The sequence below is a fragment of the Arachis ipaensis genome, chromosome B2 (genome assembly GCF_059453495.1).
Source record: "Arachis ipaensis isolate K30076 ecotype BB chromosome B2, ASM5945349v1, whole genome shotgun sequence".
Lineage (NCBI taxonomy): Eukaryota > Viridiplantae > Streptophyta > Magnoliopsida > Fabales > Fabaceae > Arachis > Arachis ipaensis.
The window spans coordinates 74,011,411-74,028,771 of NC_142437.1; the positions used below are offsets into that span (position 1 = coordinate 74,011,411).

Sequence of the window (17,361 nt, forward strand, 5' to 3'; positions counted from 1 at the left end):
CTACCAAGAGGTCTTACGTCAGCGAGAAAAATTTGGATTCGATTGGGACTCGATCCTTCGAGTTATTGCTGAACCAGAGGCATTTTGGATCCATGGTCAACTCCAGATGAGGCCCAAGTGCATTGACGCTTGCTTTCTCACTGTGGAAGCTAGAGCTTGGGCCCAGATCCTATCCCACTATGTGCTACCTAGCACCCATAAGTCATCCTTCACGGCAGATCTCGCCTTGCTTGTTTGGTGTGTTCTCACGGAGAGATCGGTGAACATTCCGCTTCTTGTCAAGCAAGCGATGGGACAAGTCAACGACTGGGGCAATTTGCCATTTCCAGCATTGGTATCTGATTTAGTTGCTACTGCGGGTGTTCCTTGGGAAGACATGGACACGAAGGCTATAATTCCGGCTAAGGGCGATGTGGTCCCAAACGGAAAATACTTACATCTTCCCATGAATAACTCAAGCCTTGACATAGCCCTCCCATCTACTATTCCTTCCACCTCATCATCACCACCACGGCAAAGATCCACACATCAAAGGATAGAATATCTACACCGGAAGCTTAATAGATATGAGCGGTGCAATCAACGCCGATACACCTACATCAAGAAGCTTCTGCGTTGTGTTACCTCTAGCATGGAGGAACCCAAAATATTCACATCCACCTCAAGCCCAAGCGATGGGAGCTCTGATGGAGGGGATAGTGAAGGTTCCAATCCCGACCATCCTTTGTGCATTGTTGGTAGCACGGAGGACCGTGCTAAATTCTAAGTGTGGGGAGGACATTCGACCGATCTCTATAGGTAACAAGCTCTCCCTTTCAACACCCATGGATTTATCTTTTGCTTAGTAGATAGTGCATTGCATGTGTAGTTAGTCTTGTTTGTAAATATCCTTTGCATGATAGTTAGTTTCTATAGAGTTGCTTGGTCAAAATAATAACTTCTTCCCCAAAAAACTATGTTTTGGGGTACCCTACCAAATTTTGAAAAAATTTCTGCAGTAAACTTGCTTTAAGAATGTATTTTAGAACATAGTGATTGAGCTAAGAACACAAGCATATAAGTTTTGAGCCTATTGTATGGTTACATCTTCTAACCATTGTTCTCCATTCTTGTGTGCATTATTCTCTCTCTATGATTGCAATCCTTGCTTTGTCTGATTCTATATGTCCATTACTTTGTGTATGAATGCATTTACATGATTGAGGCTATCATTTCAATAGTCACTTTTCCCAAATGGCCTTAACCCTTTTATCTACCATTGCTAACCAATTTTGAGCCTATGGTAAACCCTCTTTGTTCTTAAAAAGAGCAAATCAACAACCCTAAGCGAAAAACAATGAATGTCCCTAAATTTGGATCCTTGATTAGCTTAGGTGAGTGGAGGTGTGTATCAATTAATTGGGAGGGTATACTTGGGAAATTTGGGTAGATGTAAAAAGAGGTGTATTGTAGATGTAATTGAAAATTCTAGGATTTGGAAACGTACTCATGTATTGAATGATTGAACCAAATGCATTAAAACTTTTTGTACATGAAACCCCAAGAAAAAGGGGACCAAAAAAATAATAGAGAGAAATGAAAGGGGACAAAAATGCCCCAAGACAAAGTAATAAAAACAATACATATGGAATGTGAATTGAAGAGAATACATGAGTATGCAAAAAGTGAAACTCAAGGGTAGCTAGGTAATGTCCTATAGTTGTATAGGTTTTTCTATGTGTCTAGTGGGATCCTAGGTTAATCAAGGACTCAAATTTTAAGCTCACTTGACCATATACATCCTTACCTTCACCCTAGCCCCATTACAACCCATGAATAAGACCTCATGATACTTGTAAGCATGCATTAAGTAATTGTTGATTGTTAGATGAAACACAAATCTTGGAAAGCATGGTTAGGAGAGGATTGAGTGACGAACCCTATACACTCGAGCGAATAGAGCGGATACACTTCCGGTGAGGGTTCGATGCTCAACTCCTTGTTCTCGGCTTTCACAAGCGTTCATCAAGCAAGTTATATACACTTTATAGTAATGCTCAATTTGGTAGGACTTATGAACTATATATCATTTTCACCCCGTATGCTCATATGTGTTCTTGGAGGATGGATTTACCCTTGACCAAGTAGATAGATGATTTTACGCTAGTTGCATGCATTTAATTAAGAAATTGCATTTCATAAACCCTTTCTTACCATGATCTTTGGTCTTTTTATTTTAAGCATGAGGACATGCTTGGTTTAAGTGTGGGGAGATTTGATTAACCCCAATTTTGTGGTTTATATTGTATAGAATTTGGGGGGTTTTGTCAATATTTCTCATACTTATTCACAAGAATTGCATGATTTTGTGTTCTCTTCCTAATATTGCTTCATGATGAAAAATACGCTTCTTTTGTCTTAAAATTGCTATATTTTGATCATCTTCTATTACCATTCGATGCTATGATGTGTTTGTTGAGTGATTTCAGAATTAATAGGGCAAGAATGGCCTAGAAGAAAGAAGGAAAGAATGTACCAGAGGAAGAAACATGAAGATTTGGATTTTGGGAAACTCAGCATAGGCGCGCACGCGCACTTCACGCGCACACGTGGATGAGGATAGCTGGAAGTGACGCGCAAGGATGGATGCATCCGCGCGGGTCAGAGAATTCCCACCGACGCACACGCGCACCTGGCGCGCACGCGTGGATCACGAAAGCGATCGGCCCGCACGCACGCATGGCGCGCACGCGCGGAAAGCTGCACGTGACCTCATTAAAGGAAATCATGTCTGGCAATTTCTGAGGCTCATTAGGCCCAAATTCAAGCTATTTCTGCATGGAAAAGACCCAAGGATGCTAGGGGGAAAGGAGGGATCATTCATTTTACACTTAGACACAATTTTTAGCTAGTTTTTTTTGTTCTTGTTCTTCTAGAGAGAGAAACCCTTGTTCTTCTCTAGATCTAGTTTTAATTTGATCTTCCCTTGTTGAATTCTGAATTGGATCTTGTTAATTACTAGTTTTGATTGTTTAATTTGAATTCCTTAGTAAAAATTTGCTTAGATCTTGTGTTAGTTTTATGAATTCTTGTCAATTGTCACTTTATACCCATTGCATGAATGTTGTGAATCTTGACTTGTTAATGTTACATTGATGATTTCTATAATTAATTGTGTTGTTTGAGTGATTGTATGTTGATAATTGTTAGTGGGTACTTGTTAATTTCAATTTAATTGCAATTTGAACATGTCTTTTATTAATGCTTACCATGTGTTTGAGGAATTGTTTACTATGATTATGGAGTAGTTCTCTTTACTCTTGGCCTAGGCTAAGGAAATTGGGTAAACTTGAGTCATTGGGTCTAATGGACTTGATAATTTGGGAACCCTTAGTGGTCAATTTGATAACCATTGACACTAACCTACTACTAAGCCAATTAGTAGTGAGGTTAGACCTTATGGGTTGATGTTGACCAAACCATTTAACGTACTTCAAGTATAGAAGTAGACTTAATGAGTTTGGTTCCTCATAATTGTCAAGATATGGTTATTAGACAAGGATAGTGACCCCAATTTCCATGTCTAGCCAAGAGTTACTTTTATTATTCATATTTGAAAACCCAAATTCTAATTTTTTTGTCTTAGTTATAGATATTGTTTAGTTTTAGAGTAGAATTATATTGAATGTTATCCTATTAGTTTGGAATTGCTCATATCTCGCTTAGTTATTTGAATAGTTGCTTGCATTTTAAGATTACTTGCTTGTTAAGATTCTCATTTTAATTTCGTGCTCATGACTTACAACCCCGGATTTCTAACCAATGTTGAAGCATATGTTTGCCCATTCCTTGTGAGACGACCCGAGGTTTGAATACTTCGGTTACTTTTATTGGGGTAGAACTTGTGACAACCAAATTCCTTTCTAAATTTGATACTCGAAGATTGTTGTTGGTAGAGCTATACTTGCAACGGAACTTTATTGAGAAAATCTATTCTGACATAATTCTTGGGATACATCACACATTGTTGGTTAAGTCAACTTACGGGAGGCTTGCTGAGCTATTCGTGGTCCGCAGACAGACAGCAGAGGCACAACTCGGATCTGGGCATGAATTTTGTCAGGCGTTGGTCAAGGCTATTGATCGGAACATAAGAGACTCAAGGTGCTTCACCGTGACGTTATATGAGAGGCACCAATCGGAGTACACGGTGGCTGAGACAACACCGACCGGGAACTTCTCGCTGGGGAGCTATAGAGTTTCCCTTAAGGATCACACCTGCGACTGTGGCCACTTTCAAGCTCTCCATTATCCATGTTGTCACGCCATTGCATGTTGCGCCTACTCACGCCTTAATTGGGCATTATATGTTCACGAGGTGTATCGTATGAGTGAGGTGTTCAACGTTTACAAGCAGGATTTTGTTCCGCCTATCCCAGAAGGCCTATGGCCCCCATATGTTGGGCCAACTATCATTCCTGATCCTAACATGCGGTGTGCGAGGGAAGGTCGTCCGAAGGCAACCAGGATCTGTGGTAGTATGGGTCAGTCTGTTGAGAAAGCTCTGCCGTTAGCCTGGGCATACGCGGAGGAACTGTGACCAGCAAAGACATGCTGCTGGAGGAGATGCTTAGATGTGGTGTCGTTTATTGGGTTGTCGTTGTTGTTTAAGTTGTTTTACGAAGTCTTAATTTGAGTAATGTAAGGTTGGTTAAGTCAATGAGTGTCGTTCCTTTGTTTAGTGTACTAAATTCATCTGCTTAAGTCCCTTTATTTTAGATGTTTAATTGATTCACTTTGGTATGAACCTGATTGCGCGTAATAATTGTGACCAAATAGTTTGTAACCGTAGAATCTCAAACATATATAAATATCAATCACATAGGAAGTAACTCCCCAAACAACTCGCGAAACCACACCCATGCCAGTCTTCCATTTTCCATCAGATTCTCAAACTCAGTCAGGCACCCACTGATGGGCTCCCCATCGATCGGCAAACCGAGCTGATATGCCACATCTTGCAAAGTGATAGTGCACTCCCCAAAGGGCATATGAAAGGTGTGGGTCTCTGGACGCCACCGCTCAATAAATGCGCTAAGTAGAGGCTCATCAACCCAGAACCAGTGACTGTTCAGCCTAGCCAAATGATACAAGCCCGCGGTCTCCAGATACGGTATAATCTGGTAGTGTAAAGGCATATTCTGCTGTCTCCTAACGCCGCTAATAACCCTAGTAGGCTGCAAAATGTGGGTAACAAAATCCCTCAACATACGACCAATACTAATAACATCAAACATAGTTTAGAAAAATTTATTAGATACCGACTTTGGTTTTCTATTTTCTCTAATAAATAGTGACAACAACAACGAAACAATAGGAATAATAACAATACCAACAGGAATAATTCTACTAACAATAACAATAATCATAATACTAACAGCTCCCGATACTAGTAAAAATAAAAGTAATAATAATAACTACCATTATCATAATAGTAACAAAAATAATAATAGTAATAATGATACAACTACTACTACTACTATCAAGTCATAATAAAAATTAAAAATAAAAGTAATAAAATGATAATAATAATAATAATAATAATAATAATAATAATAATAATAATAATAATAATAATAATAATAATAATAATAATAATAATAATAATAATAATAATAATAGTAATATAAATAATAATAATAACAATAATAATAATAATAATAATAATAATAACTAACCTTTTCATCGATGTATCCAGCCACGTGAGCAACGCTATTTAGTCGGTACAAGCGAGCTTCGTCCTCCATGGCTCCACCACCCAAATCTCACCAAAACCTTCAAACCTCTCCTTCAAACTCTCTCAACCCCCAAGCTCCAATAATTTTTGTGAAGCACAAATGATCCGTCATGACCATCAACGAATTATGTATTTATACTACTTAACATGTAAACCGTGGTAGCCAAGGGTGGTTTACGTTCAAGGCTTCCTCTTCATAAACCGTGGGAAGCAACTACGGTTTATGCCTACCTTTTTTTCTTACTAATCCGTGGGAGGCAGCCACAGATTATGCCCAATCTCTTCCAACTATAAACCCTCCTGGCCTCCAACGGTTTACGTAGAAACTAGAAACCGTGGTTAGCTTCCACGGTTTACATAAAAATGAGTTTTGCACATGCACATAAGAAGTTTCTGTTTTGTGTATATAGGTAAAGAATTCACTCATTTTATTTAATTAGGTAGATTGCCCTAGAATTTCACAAAAATAGAATTCTTTCGTTGCAAGTATAGTCCAAACCAACAACTAACTCTCACTCAAATTTTAATTCGAAGATGTCACAATTCAAATCAAATTATAAACAGGGAGTTTTAAGTCCTGGGTCATCTTCCCTAGAAGTTGCAATGAAATGCTCTATTATTGGCTATGGGAGAAAATGGGGATTTGATGGCATGAGACAAGGAATGTAAATAGCAAGGAATGAAACAAGCATGCAAGGAATTAAATAAAAAGTAAGTAAAAGCAATGAAAATAGAAATTAGATAGTAAAAAGGGCTCTTGGCAAGAATTGGAGAATTAAGGATTCCTATCATAGTTATGGACCACAAACATGGTAATTGTGTAGAATTAATCCCAATTAGTCAATCCTAACATCGAGAATTAGTCAAAAGGGCATAATTGATCTCAATCCACAAGTCCTAGCTAACTCTATTAATGGAAGGCTTAGAGTTAGTGGAAACCAAATCAATTAACAATCCTAACACAATGTAGAATGGACATCTACCACTCAAGTTCACCCAATTACCCAATTTCCCAACCAAGAGTGTGAAATACTAGGCAAAAATTCAACCAAACATTTTATCAAATACTTGGAAGGCATAAAAGGAAAGCATGGTAAAATAATAAGAAATAATAAATTCTACAACTACCAATTGTAAGAAAACAATAATAACAACTAAATTAAACAATAAGAAACATAAAACATGAATTGCATTAATTGAAATTAAAAGTAACAAAGTGTCATAAACATAAAGGAACAAAAGAAGGGAAATAACAAATAGAAGTAAAAAACAAAGGTGCAATAACAATAAATGGCAAGGAAAACTAAATGAAAACAAGAATTAAACCTAAATCTAAGAGAGATCTAACCTAATCTACCCTAATTCTAGAGAGAAGGGAGAGCTTCTCTCTTTAGAATATGACCTAAAGCATGTTTCTAATCTACCCTAATTGCTCTCCACTTGACAGGGAGTGATGCCCCTTTGATATAGCACTCAATCAGCTTCAGAAAGTAGGGGTATTCATGGATCGAATTCGATCCGCATATCCGCAGTGTTTATCCGAATCCGATCCAAAAATTGCGGATATGAATCTGATCCACAAGGCTTTCGGATCGGATCTGCACACTAATCGGATCGGATTGTGGATTTTATATTGGTATCCGCATATCCGATTCGTATATCCGTGTATCCGCAAAAATAAAGAAATAAATAAGTAAATATTCTTTTTATGTTTTATTTCAACTAATAATTATCATATATGTTGTATTATTTTAATTTATTATTTAAGAAAAGCATGTTTAATATTATTTTAAGAGTAAACATATTTAAAAGAATAGAAAAATAAATTTTATTTGATATTCTTTTAATAAAAATAAGCTTTTAAAAATATTTTTGTATTTTGCGGATATATCCGATATCCGATCCGATCCAATCCGCAAATGTGCGGATCGGATTGGATCAAACCTTAAAAACTGCGGATATTGGATTTGATCCGATCCGAGGATTTTAGTGTGGATTGGATCGAAATTTTGGCCATATCCGATCCGATCCGATCCGCGTTCACCACTATCAGAAAGTCTAAAACTAGGCTCTGGAGGCCCAGAAATTGCCCCCAGCGTTTTCCTTTAAGTTAGTCACGTGCGCTGATTCGTGCGTACGCATAGATATGTGCGTACACATACACGTGCTAAATTTCCCTCTTGTGCGTACGCACACATGGCTGTGTGCTCCTCTTTTGATTTCTTCATGTTTTCTCTCTATTGCATGCTTCTCCTCCACTCTCATCAAGCCATTCCAACCTATTATACCTAAAATCGCTTATCAAAAATATCAAGGCATCGAATGGAATGAAAGTGGAATAAAATTGGTTAAATTCAGCACAAAATAGCATGTTTTCACAATTAAGCTCAATTTAGGGAGAGAACACAAAAGTATGCTATTTGGATGAATAAATGTGGGTTTTATATGATGAAATCCACTTAAATCAATCCAAAATTTATCGTCAAATATGGATTAATCAGTAACCATCAATAACAAATACCCTATTCCTTTGATAGCTGATTTGTTTGATCAACTTGGTAGAGCCAAGTGGCTCTCAAAACAGGATTTGAGATCAAGATATCACCAAGTGAGAATTGCTGATGGTGATTGATGAGGGAAAAACGATTCCGCACAAACTCACCGGCAAGTGTACCGTGTCGCATTAAGTAGTAATAACTCACAAGAGTGAGGTCGATCCCACAGGGATTGATGGATTGAGCAACTTTAGTATGGTGATGAATTTAGTTAAGCGAACATTTGATGATTTGAGTGAAATTTGATTTATAGAAGTGAAATTGCAAGTAAACTAAAGTGCAGAATGAAAAATTGCAGAATCTTAAAGTGCTGAAGGAGTAAATTGCAGAAACTTAAAGTGCAAGAAATTAAATAAGCTGAAACTTAAATTGCAAGAAAAGTAAATGATTGAAACTTAAAGTGCAAGAAATTTAAATTACAGAGTCTAGATTGCCAAGAAACTTAAATTACATGAAGAATAAAGGGATTTGGGTGTTGAGAATCAAAACAGAACTGGAAAATGTAAAGCGCATTAAACTAGAGAACTCTCAGATGAAGAAATTCAGAAAATAGATCAATCAGGATTTCAGTATCAAAACAGAAATGGAAGAGTGCAACAAAATTAAAACAGAATAAAACTTAGATCAATTCTAAAATCCTAAAAGAGAAATTGACAATTTCAGAAGAATAACAAAAACAGAAAGAAAATTTAGATCTCAATTAATCTCTAAACAAAACAGAAAAGAAGAAATTGCAGAGGAAAGAAACCTAAGATTAGATCTCCAATTCTTAGAACTATGAAAGGAAAAATAAAATATGACTCTCAGATGAAGAAATTCAGCAGAATTCTTCAATCCAAGTTCAAGACCCAAGGACAGAAAACAAAAGTTGCAGAAGAAAGAAAACAAAACAGAAAAAAAACTCAGATATGATCCCAATTCTAAAATTCTAAAAGGAAAATTAAAAAAGAGCCCCATATGAAATAAAAATCTTCTTTATTTATATACTTTCCAAATCTGGCTTCCCGTACTTGAAGTGGGCTTTTTGGCCTTATATGAAGTGGATCAGAATTGCAGCTTCCAGGGGAACGTTGCGTTCTTAAAGTGAGCGCAGCGTTCACTTTTCCACGCGTACGCATCCCTAACGCGTGCGCGTCCTTTTGCGCTTTTTGCTCATCGACGCGTACACGTTATGTACGCGTACGCATCATCATCAATCTTCATCTCCAATCACGCCCGCGCGTCCTTGTCTCGCGTACGCATCATTGGTAGTGTTCTCTTATTGAGCGCTACGTTTGCTTAGTGAACGCTACCCCACGCGTGCGCGTCATGTTCTCGTCCGCGCGGGTAGCAAAATCTCAATTCAGGCTTCAGTGCCAGCCTTGCGTGCGCATGCTTTGTCCCAGGTGACCCATCGACGCGTGCGCGTCAAGCACGCGTGCGCGTCAAGCACGCGAGCGCGTCAAGCACGCGTGCACGTCAAGCACGCGTGCGCGTCAAGCACGCGTGCGCGTCGATTGTAAAACTTTGCCTCCAATTTTGAATCTTGCCCGAAAACGCTAGCTTGATGAACGTAGCGCTCTCTTCTGAAAAGAGCGCCAAACACTTCCACGCGTACACGTCATGCACGCGTACGCGTGGGTCTTCAAAAAGTGCCCCTAACGCGTAAGCGTCCCATGCGCGTGCGCGTCACTTACTGAGCATGGCGTTCTTTATTTGAATGCAACGTTATGCTGCAGTGCTCTCCCTTTTCTTCATTTTCTCACCTAAAATCAACCAAACAAGCAATCAAAGTCTCACCAAAATCATAAGAATTTGCATCATTCATAATAATCACTTAATTCTTGCATAAATCTCATGATCTTGTATAAAATAAATGATGTTTTATTGAATTAAAATAATCATGAAATTCTACTCCAACTACTTACTTATTGTGCAAGAAAGTGCATAAAACCTAATTAAACAAATGAAAAATGCTTGTGAAACTAGCATAAGATGACTTGTCATCACAACACCAAACTTAAATCTTACTTGTCCCCAGGCAAGCACTAAAACATGAGAAGAAATGAAAGAAAACAGAGAAGCATATATGTCCTTATTTAGTAGGTAATTGAATTTGGTTCATGGGGTTTTATGCAGACAGAATGCAGCTCAATTATTATCAGCTTCCAATCAAGAAATGTCTCTTTGAGTGTTGACTAGAATTGCTGCTATAATGCCTTACTCTTTATTGATCCTTGTTAACTTTTTCTTTCTTTCTTTTGCTTCAGAAGCTTGTTTTTCAATTGTAGCTAAGTGTTGTAGCAGCTTTTTGGCTCAATTCAACACCTATTTACTACAGACACTTAGCTCACAATCCCTCTTAAGAACATTGATACCCAGCACCTCTTTGGGTCACTAAATGCTTTGTAATTAGGTTTCTCTTGATGGTGGATTTTTGGTTGGTAATCCCGGATTAGTTAATCCAAGTTACCAAGTTTTAAAATACTCCTCAGAACCTAATAATCCAAGCAGATCCTAATACAATAGCATCACAGTCATGTGTCCTAAGGTCCAAGCTATTGGTGTCTAGCCTTATTATCTGTTTCTTTCATTTTTTTGGTTACCAATTCTTGGCTTTTCTTCCTTTCCTTTCTTGCTTTTTCTTTTTTCAAGGATGATTATTAATTGAAGGCTTTACAACAGCAACTAAGTTCTCACTACAAGAAGATATCCTATCCTGCAGCTTTTATTATTGAGCTTACCAACTAATCAAGCAATTACCACCACTAAACTTTATTATTCCTACCACATTAGACATTCACTTCCTGTTTCAATATTTTTCTTTTATTCATGTAGAGGGGAAACAAGACATGTATTCAAATAAGATGAATGATGCAGCCACTTATGGCTAGAATATTTATTTTGAGAATTAAGAAAAACAAAAGACAAAATATAGATTCATTCAAAACATAGATGTGCAAAGCATAAAATCTTAATCATAAAAACTGCATAACTTGGAAGGCATATCATGTTGCAGATATGCATCCTCCTTATTTACTAAGATTATGAAAGAACTCCACCACCTCTAGTTTTTGTGCTCTTTTCCTTTGCTGGACTCTCCTTTCTTCTTTGGCTCCTGCTTCCTCTTCTTGTTTGTTTCTTATGGCTCTTCAGCAGGTTATTTTGGAGGCCAAGAGAAATCTACCTGATCCTAGAGTCCAGCTTCCTTCAACCGTTGTTCCATTCTTTCTATGTTTCCATGGGCTCTTGCTCTTTGCTTGTTTGCTAGTTCCTGGCATTGGGTGAATGGTTTGATCTCTCGATTTACCACTGGCATGCCACAGACCACGTAGTTTAGCTTCGCTTGAGTCTTTATATCATACTCAATCCTGTCCAAGTGTCGGGCTTCTCCAGCTGCGTTGTATAGGCTCTTCCATTGACGAAGATCCTGGAGGTATTTCTCCTGTTCAGCGTGTTGTTGGAACAATTTGTCAAATGATTCTTGGGAGTGACCAGATTGTTCCCTCTGTTGCTCCAGGATTCTTGCTTGGAATTCTCTCTACTGGTCCATCATCTTCTGCTGCCAGTTTTCTTGTTGCTCCATCATCCTCAACTACCAGTTCTCTTGCTGCTCCTGAGCTCTCAAATATTGCTCTTGTTGCTGTTCCTGTGCTTCCATGTATTGCTGAGACATTTCTTCAATGGCTCTTTGCATTTGACTTAAGTCCATTGCACCAGAAGCTTGTCCTTCTCCCACTGGTGTTCTCCTCCTTCTTTCTTGAGGCCTTCTCTCCTCCTGGGTTTCAGTGATACCTTCCATTCTTTACTTAGTGATTCTTTTACCTCCCTTTACCCGATCTGTATCTGCATCCTCAAAGAGTACCCCTGCTCTGTTGCACAGCCTCAAAATGGTACTTGGGTGACCAAGTCTGCTTGATTTGCTGCTATCCTCAGCCATTTCTTGGATGCTGTCTGCTATGATCTGTGGGATATTAATTTTTCCTCCTTTGAGTATGCAGTATGTCAGAATTTCTCTCTTTATTGTGACCTCTGAAGTATTTCCAGTGGGAGTATGGATCTTCTTACTATCTCATACCAACCTTTGGCTTCAGGTATGAGATCAATCCTCTTCAAGTAGCTTGGATCTCCATCTGAATCCCTTTCCCAGTCTTTGCCTTCCAAGCATACACCATTTAGTAGCTCATCAGGATCATTTTTACCCTTCATTCTTTCATCAAAGCTAGGTTCTCCAAAGGGTATCACTCTTATCTGCAAGATCCTCATGATGGATGATGGGCTGAAATCTACATTAACCCCTCTAACATAGCTCTTGTAAGGAAGGCTGGTTTTGCTTGGCCTCACAGCATTTGCATAGAACTCCCTTACCATGGTTGCACTTATGTCCGTGAGAGGTTCACACAAGAGTTCCGATCTTCTTTGTTCGATTATCCTTCTCATGATAGGGTATTCTCCTTCTTTCAATCTGAAGCCAATCTCTGGAATGACTTCGTTTGATTCTATCAACCTATGATATCGTGACTCATGAAATTGAGATTTGAATCTTCTGTCATCATAAGTTGGTGGTTCAGTTTCAACTGGTTGCTTCCCTTTCCTTCTTCTAGAACTTGATGAAGCCATCAATTAGGGAATGAGGAGGCCGAGTGGAGAATTGAAGAATGGTGAGGGAGAAGGAATTTATGTGGCTCTTAGGATGAGTGTTGGCTTACTGGTGAAGCAGGAGTAAAAGATTAAGGAGACAAGTATGGGTTGGAATACTTAGACACGGTCACTAGAGCCTTTCTTTAAGGAAACCGAAAGCTAAAGTTTTCAATGCATGGAGTGTGAAAGTTGGGTTATGACGCATAGTCCAAATGAATCTTTTTATAGCAACTTTAATGAAGAATAGATGGCCATGATATCTTTTGAAAGAGTTGAAATGAATGGTGTGCATGTAAGGAAGGATGAGTACAAGAACCACCTCTTCATTGGGCATGTGGTTCGGTCTCCTAGGTGCTGAACCTTGCATATTTTTTCTTCCCAAAAAGCAATTCCCAAGCACATGTGACTCACTTTTCCTCCTTGTGACAACCGTACTTGCATGATTTTTGTCCTTTCCTCAATCTTCTTCACACCTATCCATTACAATTAAGGCAACAGTAAGCTCAAAATTTGAATGTAGCACGGTGGTGGTTATCAAGTGAAAAGTATAAAAAAAAATACAATTTGCTATATGTTCCTTATTTATGAATAACCAACTATGCCACTTAGAAATTGAACAAAATATTGGTGGACACCAAACTTGTTTTCTGCTACGTGATTCATATGAAACCCAATGAATGTCTATCATAGTTAGTATATTCATTACAAGGAACATTTTTATTTTCTACCTTAATAAAATAAATTCATAAAATGATGCAATATATGGTTTATCTATTTCATAAATTTGAATCTTTGAGCAAAAGTGACTTTCCTGAAATTCATAGCATATGTAGAACACCAAACTTAATGTTTGGCTATATACTTCAATAGGAATGAATGAGTATATATCCTAAGATGGTTATATGATCAGTATACTTGAAAAGCCATTTTACCAAACTTAGGAATCAGACATATGCTTCAAAACAATGTGCGCAGTTATCAAATTTACCCATGAGAGTTCAAATTTTCGCAAGAAAGACCATTAATTATTAAAATAAAAGCAAGAATATTAAATCATGGGCTGCCTCCCATGGAGCACTCTTTTACTGTCACTAGCTTGACATTGGTTCCTTGTTAGGGTGGTTGATGATTATGGTGCCTCATCTTGTCCCCTCTCAATGTGAGCCTTCTTCCTGTGATTTGATGAACAATCTCTATATGCTCTAGCGAGAGTATCATATTGACAGTATAATAATCATCAGATTGTGGGTCTGTCTCCACCTGTTGGTAGATCAGTTTCACTTTGTCTCCTTTTGAGAATCCTTCAGTTGGAATTCTTTTGTTTCTCCACCCTTTTGGAATCCTTTTCTTGCTCTTCTTTCCTTTCTTTGGTGGCCCTCCTGTCTTGACAGTAGGCTTTATGTCAAGGACTTTCTTCTTAGTGATCAGATTCTTAACCTCTTCCTGCAGTCCTTTCTCAGCTTTCACATCTTCATTATCTTTTTGTTCTTTTTCACTGTCTGTCTTTTGCTTCAAAGGTGAGTTGATGAGTGCCTCCTTAGGCTTTTCCTTCCAATGTAAGTCTTCTTCTTCAATTCTCATGCAGCTCTTCTCTTCAACAGTATGTTGCATCTCCTTAAAGACATTTACTCTGTTCATCATGTGCTCTTAAAGTCATTTTCCCTGTTTCCACATCAATGATGGCCCTTGCTGTGGCTAGGAAAGGCCTTCCTAATATGACAGAATCACCTCCCTCTTCATCTAGGTCCAAGATCACAAAATCTGCTGGAAATATGAACTTGTCCACCTTCACTAAGAGGTTCTCAACCACTCCATTGGAGATTACCATTGATTTGTCAGCAAGTTGCAAGGTCATCCTTATAGGTTTCACTTCTTCTATGGACAGCTTTCTCATCATAGATAAGGGCATCAGATTGATACTTGATCCAAAATCACACAATGCCTTATCGATGGATATATTACCAATGGTGCTAGGCAGAAAGAAACTCTCAGGATCTTTGAGTTTGGGTGGGAGCCCATTTTGAATCACTGCACTGCATTCTTGTGTCAGGATCACAGTCTCCTTTTCGTTCCAACTTCTCTTTTTGTTGATAAGCTCTTTGAGGAATTTAGCATACAGAGGCATTTGTTCCAATGCTTCCTGGTACACGAATTATGAATCACACTTTTCACAATTCGTACTACTAACCAGCAAGTGCACTGGGTCGTCCAAGTAATACCTTACGTGAGTAAGGGTCGAATCCCACAGAGATTGTTGGTTTGAAGCAATCTCTGGTTATCTTGTAAATCTCAGTTAGGAGGTCAATTATAATTATCAATTGACTTGCAAATGAACAAGGGAACATAAAATAAATACTTGGTATGCAGTAATGGAGAATATGTTGGAGTTTTGGAGATGCTTTGTCTTCTGAATCTCTGCTTTCTCCCTGTCTTCTTCTTCACGCATGCAAGGTTCCTCCTATGGCAAGCTGTCTGTTGGTGGATCACCGTTGTCAATGGTTACCATCCGTCCTCTCAGTGAAAAAGGTCCAGGTGCGCTGTCACCGCACGGCTAATCATCTGTCGGTTCTCGATCATGTCAGAATAGGTTCCATTGATCCTTTTGTGTCTATCACTACACCCAACACTCGCGAGTTTGAAGCTCGTCACAGTCATTCAATCCCTGAATCCTACTCGGAATACCACAGACAAGGTTTAGACTTTCCGGATTCTCAAGAATGCTGCCAATGGATTCTAGCTTATACCACGAAGATTCTGATTAAGGAATCCAAGAGATATTCATTCAATCGAAAGTAGAACGGAGGTGGTCATCAGGCACACGTTCATAGGTTGAGAATGGTGATGACTGTCACTAATCATCACATCCATCATATTGAAGTGCGAATGAACATCTTAGATAGAAACAAGCGTGTTTGAATAGAAAACAGAAATAGTTGCATTAATTCATCGAAACACAGCAGAGCTCCTCACCCCCAACAATGGAGTTTAGAAACTCATGCCGTTAGAGTTTACAAAGTTCAGATCTAAAAATGTCATGAGGTCCAAAATAAATCTCTAAAAGTTGTTTAAATACTAAACTAGTAACCTAGGTTTACAGAAAATGAGTAAACTATGATAGATAGCGCAGAAATCCACTTCTGGGGCCCACTTAGTGTGTGTTGGGGCTGAGACTTAAGCTTCTCACGTGCCTGGGCTGTTTTGGGCGTTCAACACCAGGTTGTAACCTGTTTCTGGCGTTGAACTCCAACTTGTAACTTGTTTCTGGCGCTGGACGCCAGACTGCAACATGGAACTGGCGTTGAACGCCAGTTTACGTCGTCTATCCTTGAGCAAAGTATAGACTATTATATATTTCTGGAAAGCCCTGGATGTCTACTTTCCAACGCAATTGAGAGCGCGCCATTTGGAGTTCTTCAGCTCCAGAAAATCCACTTTGAGTGCAGGGAGGTCAGAATCCAACAGCATCAGCAGTCCTTTTTCAGCCTGAATCAGATTTTTGCTCAGCTCCCTCAATTTCAGCCAGAAAATACCTGAAATCACAGAAAAACACACAAACTCATAGTAAAGTCCAGAAATGTGATTTTTAATTAAAAACTAATAAAAATATACTAAAAACCAACTAAATCATAATAAAAACTAAGTAAAAACAATGCCAAAAAGCGTATAAATTATCCGCTCATCACAACACCAAACTTAAATTATTGCTTGTCCCCAAGCAACTAAAAACAAAGTAGGATAAAAAAAAGAGAATATACAATGAATTCCAAAAACATCTATGAAGATCAGTGTTAATTAGATGAGCGGGCTATTAGCTTTTTGCTTCTGAACAGTTTTGGCATCTCACTTTATCCTTCGAAGTTCAGAATGATTGGCATCTATAGGAACTCAAAATTTAGATAGTGTTATTGATTCTCCTAGTTCAGTCTGTTGATTCTTGAACACAGCTACTTTATGAGTCTTGGCCGTGGCCCTAAGCACTCTGTTTTCCAGTATTACCACCGGATACATACATGCCACAGACACATAACTGGGTGAACCTTTTCAGATTGTGACTCAGCTTTACTAGAGTCCCCAATTAGAGGTGTCCAGGGTTCTTAAGCACACTCTTCTTTTGCTTTGGACCTTGACTTTAACCGCTCAGTCTCATGTTTTCACTTGACACCTTCACGCCACAAGCACATGGTTAGGGACAGCTTGGTTTAGCCGCTTAGGCCAGGATTTTATTCCTTTAGGCCCTCCTATCCACTGATGCTCAAAGCCTTGGGATCTTTTTTATTTACCCTTGCCTTTTGGTTTTAAGAGCTTTTGGCTTTTTCTGCTTGCTTTTTCTTTTTTTTTTCGCTATTTTTTTTTCTGCAAGCTTTGTTCTTCACTGCTTTTTCTTGCTTCAAGAATCATTTTTATAATTTT

At 38.5% G+C, this 17,361-nt stretch overlaps 1 protein-coding gene across 1 annotated transcript; it reads right to left on the bottom strand.

Moving 5' to 3' along the window:
• Positions 1–14,566: 14,566 nt before the first annotated feature.
• On the bottom strand, positions 14,567–15,076 carry LOC148574400 (uncharacterized). The gene has a single exon (XM_088505895.1). It carries the CDS (start codon positions 15,074–15,076, stop codon positions 14,567–14,569), a length of 510 nt encoding a protein of 169 aa, XP_088362021.1.
• Positions 15,077–17,361: the final 2,285 nt, after the last annotated feature.

Excerpts from the sequence above, each read along its gene's own strand:
- LOC148574400 (XM_088505895.1), bottom strand. The coding sequence starts at position 15,076 with ATGCCTCTGTATGCTAAATTCCTCAAAGAGCTTATCAACAAAAAGAGA.